Genomic DNA, 5,903 nt, shown 5'->3' with positions numbered 1-5,903 from the left:
CACCGACACCAGCGCCAATAACTTCCAACATCCACGCACCCAACGTTAACGTGGTCAACCCAATTGCTAGTGTTGCGGTCAAGTTCTTCGTCCTGTTCGCTGGATTTGCCATCACAAAAGACCAGATTCCGGATTATCTCATGTGGATTTATTGGATCAACTCTGTGGCGCGGGGGCGTCGTACGTGCTGGCCAGCTCGGTGAACCAGATCCCTCCTATCATACTGGAGGTGGTCGTGTTCGGCTCGATCGTGTATGTGTGGCTTCGTGAGCTCCCTCTGGAACTGTATCTGCTTCCGAGCAATGCTTTGCAGGGTACCTCTGCAGCGCCCATCTTCATGCCGTACGTGGCGCAATAGTCAACGACATTGTACACGAACATGTCAAAGCCTGACTCCGTGTACTGGTTCACAGCGAGAGAGCGCACAAGAATTTGGCACATCGTTGCTTGTAGAAGACGTCACGAGCCTCAACGATGGCTGGAATCATGGATAAACACAGCGCTGCCTCGAAGATGACTCCCATCACTAACTGTGGATCCGTTGGGTCCACTTGGTAGAACACGCAGCCGTACAGTAGTCCCATGACTGCATTCATCGCCAAACGTCCGATAAGCCCCGACATCTCACGTCTTATCACTAATTTTTCGCTTCATAAGCAGAAACGTGCTAGCTCCAAAGAACTGGTAGAAATCCAGTTGAGTCCACGTCTGCAGACCAACCTCAGGTTCATCAAGATCCTTTTTGACTCGAGTGTAGTATGCGGATCGTTCAAAGGCCTCAGCAAAGTCCTGTGGATAGCGAGGACTTCGTCCCTCGTAACTTCGTATTGAAGTTACCGAGATCCATCAAGAAGTCAGCCACGTCACGTTGAGGTGGACGCTTGAAGCCAAGACCCTCGAAGTATCCTAACGCTTCCTCGCCAGGACCATAGTACATCACGCGGCCTTCGTTCAGCATCATCACGATGATGTCGAACGTCGCTGCACTGTCCAGACCGGTGCTGATCTCGTCCATCATCTAGACGTATGCGTTGCCGAACTCCATCTCGCCAGTCGTCACTCGCTTGCGTTCGCCACCGGACACACCACGCAACATCTCATCTCCCACGACGGTGTTCTGGCAATTCTCGAGTCCGAGCTGCTGGATCACGAGGTCCGGATAGTGTTGATACATGGCTCGAACCACCTTCAAAGCCTCCGCATTTTCCTCTGGAGTGCCATGTACAAGCTGATTCTTCCAGTACTCGGTCAGATCCCCACCGCAACAAGCGTGCGCGAACTCAACCGTTTCCTTCGCAGTCAACAGGGCGTAGTGCTCGTTGCGCTGAGGCACATACGATACCAGGTGTGGCAACCGCTTACGAAGCTCACCCGCCATCGTTCCGCTGTACGTCACCTCACCTCCAATAGAGACGTTCTTGTCCTTGGGAAAGCGCCCGCTTAGCAACTTCATCAAGGAAGATTTACCTGACCCAGGCTGTCCGAGGACAAGTGTCATGGTATTAGGCTTGAACACACTGCTGACGTTATGGAGGGACCGTTTCTTGACGACATTTTTACTGGAGCGCAGCTCGTCTTAACAGCGTTGAGCAACGTCGGAAGCTCCGTCTTGGCGTCATTTTTGTCCTTGGCCACGACGTCGACCGCGATGGATACTTCTTTAAAGCGTATCTAATTTTTTTTTTACGTATGTGGGAAGCTCTCATCCAGTGTCTTCTCCATGTGAGAAATCACACGGTCACGCAGCTCTGAGTGCGTTCGAGTCAACCGCTTGGGGTTAGCAGACTCGCTTTTGTCGCTAGGTGGAGGCATGACGAATGGTGAGATTCGTCTTCAGCGTTGGACGCGAGGTGTTGCTTGTAGGAGGCAGAATTAATAGGGGCTAGGTCGTCTGAGTGCCGGGGCGGCACTACCTGTAGATTGCTGGACTCGCGAGGTCAAATTTTTAGCTGCGTTCGTGATCATACCGTTTAATCCAACAGATCCGATGATAACTCTTCTACTTGGTTGCAATTAAACACTGATTACCGGATGTGAATTATCCAACTTTGCGGTCGTTTGTCATCATGCCTTGCCGGAAAAAAAGTGTGATAACCGTGGGCCCATCACCAAGCTGTAGATAATATCGTCGTTTACGGACGACCTTGGCGGGGTCAGTGCTGGCTGCGTCATCGAGATTCACTTGCAACTCACGATGACAAGGTCCTCACATTGGCAATTGAACATCTCATCTCGTCGATTAAATTGTTTTTCTTCGAAGTCTTTTACTATCGCAGCCGCTACTGCAGTGACCCAAGTCGCGGTATTATAGGAAGTGAAGACCAATCAGTCGGCTGGGTGGTTGTTTCCAAATGCTTTTCTCATTTGCTGTGCGTCCATTGTTACCTGTTTGCAACTGATGTTCCGTTGTAGCTTAATTCAGTAAGACAAAGCGTTCACGCCGCATCGTTAAGTTGCTCTACATCGCCATCAGCTTTCAAATGACAGGTATCGTTGGTCAGCATCATCAAGATCCCGTCTAACACGTCCTCACTACTGATGTATCTTTTTCGTAGTGCAGTGGCTCTTATCGCTAGTTATGGCGCGTCCGCGCTTCTACTAGTCGACGTCGCATTCGCTTATGGAGTTCTCGTGGTTGTCTCGACGTCGACTCAAAGTTTCAGTGCTGCAATCCTTCCTCTGTCCGTTTAGCGACTTACGAGTTGCTTACTAGAAATCGATTGTCGGTCCATTTGCGTCACATCCTCGAAGCTCGAGTGCCATGTCTTCGGGTGTCCTCCTCTTGAAGTTTTCGTAGGATCTTTTGATCCACTTGAATGCTCTGTACGAGGAACTTGTCACTGATCTTTTGTCGCTCTGTTGGGTGCAAATGCAGTAACTCATTGCAATCTTTCTGCCGTAAGACTAGCGAGATAGACGCTGTGCCGTTGGGCTCCAATAAACCTTGATGAGGACACACCAAATAGTTGTCAGGTCGTTTTGTCTTCACTTTAAACGCAGCCGGAGAGTCCTCCGACGCGTTGCGGACAGTTAATAGCGTCGTGGGCTCAGTATCCTGCTACAGATGGAGCGCCACAAAGTCCGCAGGCTCTAGGATCACACTCGAGTTTACAGGCTACCATGCTTGTCAGCAGAATCAGATATGATAACTTTCCTAACGGTTAGATCCAAGGCAAATCTGATTCTACAGAGGATGACTACACTCATGCTATTGGGCAAAAACAGTCATTTATTTCAGCTACGTACTGTACCCTCTATTATTGGATAAAAACACCTCCAATTAGTAACTGCACTCTCCGATCAACTTTTACAGTCGACATGCTGGCCGTGCCCCACGCGCACTACCGCGTGTTCCATGGGGACCCGGCGGCCGACTCACAACATGCAGCGCGCAACGACCAGTTCTCCTCAGCTTTGAGCCCTCGTCGCGTGGAAACCTCAGCCACCGACCTCCACTTACGCGAGTTTGCCCAACTCGAGGTCCAAGTGAAGGCTCTGCAAATACAGTCAACCAACCCCGGGGCCGTGGCGGGATCTCTGGCCGAGTGTTTCCTGTTCTACTCAAGACTGTTCACACCGGAGTCGTTCCCGTGGCCAGACTTCCTGTCTGCCGTATGTACCAAATTGGCCGAACACTTTGCTACAAGGTAAAAAAAGTAGAACAAGGTAGTTTCCACGGTAGAACACACTAACTCGAATATTCCGCAGTGAAAACGACGTTGTGCGAAGTGCCATCCTGAGAGTATTCCAACGAGCAAAAGGCCACGTGGCACAAGTGACCGACCCCAACAAGGTGGGTAGTCTAGGGTAGAACAAGAAACACCAAAAGGTAGAACGAGTACTAACATCGCTATTACAGCTACTGACCCATCTCATGGGGCCGTTAACGCACCCTACCAGTGTCACAACACGGACGCTAACTCTCCAGATGCTGGCCACCATGCCCTCCCTCCTTATCCACGACACGACAGTGCAGCAGCAGGTTATCAAGGGGATTTCTGCTGCTGACCACGATGAACGCAGCGCTGCAATTGAAGCCGCAAGTGCCATTCTACCACTCTCGTCTTCCTTCAAGAAGGACGTGCTGACGCTAACTCCAGAGACCGAGACGTCGTCGACATGCTGCTTGTTGGCAGACGCAGTGACGGACTCGACAGAGGCGCAGCAGGCCTGGACGCGCTGTGCGGAGCTGTACGAAAGACTCGCAGACGACAAGAGCGCAGTGGCGAGTTTGCGAGCGATGACAGCGCTGACTGCTGCGTATCCTGGTGTTCTACTGGAGATGCACGGACAACTGCTGTGTCATGTACTGGATCAAGACCCTCGTGCAATTGTACGGAATTTTGCGCTGCTAGTGACGCAGCAGCTCGTTACCAAGGGAAGCGAGGGGAACGAACAGTTAACTTGTCTTCTAGAAGGTGTTTTTGGACGAGTTGCCAGTCGGAGTAGACCGATAATGCGCATCACGTTGTCAGCTCTGCTTGTGCTTGAGAAGTGGTCGACGAAGCAAGAGGCTGGTGAGAAGGCGAAGGCTCTACTGAAAGTGGCCAAGAAGCTACTTGCTGTTGCTTTGAACGAGCGATTTGGAGAGGTTTACACCTCTATCCTCGCCAATATCGCTCGTCAGAAACTTGCAGCTGAAGAAACAGAGCGCAGTGTGGACGAATTGCTGCTCTTGCTGCACCCACGAGCCCCCGTCGCAGCCAAGAGCACGTGGAACTTTACTCTGGCTGCGATAGTTCAACTCACTCACGACTTCCCTGAGTTACTCGCAGCTTACGTGGCTACACGTTTAATCGAGTTGCTGTCGATCCCCGCTGATAGCAGTCTGGATAATAGTGTCATCAAGGCCCGTAGAACGTCCCTCTTCAAGGTTCTAGGAGCTCAATTCCAAGCGCCAAGTGTCGATGTCATCCGCCAAGAGCTGCCCATGTTACTCAAGGAGCTATCCGCTATCAGCCGCACAGATGCAGCACACTTACGGGCGGTAGCTGCCACGTTCTTACTCTGGACGCAAGAGCTGATGCTCAAAGCAGACGGAGACAAGGAAATAAGCCAAACAATCTCGGATTTCGAGCGGCAACTGCGTAACTCTGCGCTCTACGAGAGTCACGCAGAGCGATACGAGATGGCCAAGCTAGCAATGCTACGAGGACGGTTCACTTTGGCTTCTCAGTTGCTGGAGATCGTCGCAGCAAAGACGGATAGTGAGTGCTTTGGTGGCTGGTTGCACGCTCTACTGACGCTGTGTGAAGCCGAGGCTCGTATTACAACCGATCGGTCCGTGCATCTACAGAGTCTGCACTCTGTAGCTCGTGCGAGGATGTACTTACAGGCGGCACGTACGTCCAGTTTCCGCTTCGATCTCCAGCTCCACTTGCTTACTCTCCGTCTGGAATGGCTACAACTTGTACAGAGTACACAGCAGCTTGCAGGTGAGGCTGCATACACCAATTCTCCGGGTAATCCTGTGGGTCGAGAAGGACAATTGAGTAAGCAATTACGTACTCTAGCACACAAGTTCGACGTGCTACGTAGTCTGCTGCTCGGTGCCGATGAGCGAGACTTGGACGCGCCTCAAGCTCACGCCAACGCGTGTGTCTTACTGGCTTCGGCAGTCGACGGCTTCTTGTTGCTACGATCGTCAAACTCCATCGACTTTCCAACCAAATGGGGCTCTTGTCTGTGGAGTCTACAAGTGCTCAAGACGTTGAGTGAAGACGTACGTGGGAAATTGGATCGCGTCGTCAAGCTCTCACCTGCACGTCAGCCAGGTGTCGGTGCTCGTGTCCTGCAGCAACTTGTGGCTGCTTTATGTGCCCTCCCTCCTGTGTTGCCGAAGCTTTTCTTCTGCTCTCGACTAGGCAGTGAGCAGCGTCTTCTGTCGAGTGCCCAGTTCTTAA

The 5,903-nt window shown here is 51.7% G+C and overlaps 2 protein-coding genes across 2 annotated transcripts; one reads left to right on the top strand and one right to left on the bottom strand.

The window, feature by feature from the left end:
- Positions 1-1,014: 1,014 nt before the first annotated feature.
- On the bottom strand, positions 1,015-1,453 carry PITG_21725 (ATP-binding Cassette (ABC) Superfamily; the record flags this gene model as incomplete). The annotated part of the gene is made up of 3 exons (XM_002894821.1): positions 1,015-1,039; positions 1,083-1,176; positions 1,261-1,453. 3 exons carry the CDS (start codon positions 1,451-1,453, stop codon positions 1,015-1,017), a joined length of 312 nt encoding a protein of 103 aa, XP_002894867.1.
- Positions 1,454-3,318: 1,865 nt separating this feature from the next.
- On the top strand, positions 3,319-5,864 carry PITG_21724 (uncharacterized protein; the record flags this gene model as incomplete). The annotated part of the gene is made up of 4 exons (XM_002894820.1): positions 3,319-3,647; positions 3,709-3,793; positions 3,860-5,722; positions 5,775-5,864. The coding sequence occupies 4 exons, from the start codon at positions 3,319-3,321 to the stop codon at positions 5,862-5,864; spliced, it is 2,367 nt and encodes a 788-aa protein (XP_002894866.1).
- Positions 5,865-5,903: the final 39 nt, after the last annotated feature.

This window comes from Phytophthora infestans, genomic scaffold (assembly GCF_000142945.1).
Source record: "Phytophthora infestans T30-4 supercont1.410 genomic scaffold, whole genome shotgun sequence".
Lineage (NCBI taxonomy): Eukaryota > Oomycota > Peronosporomycetes > Peronosporales > Peronosporaceae > Phytophthora > Phytophthora infestans.
Note: the sequence above shows the minus strand (reverse complement) of the source record. Positions and strands in the feature narration are given on the sequence as shown.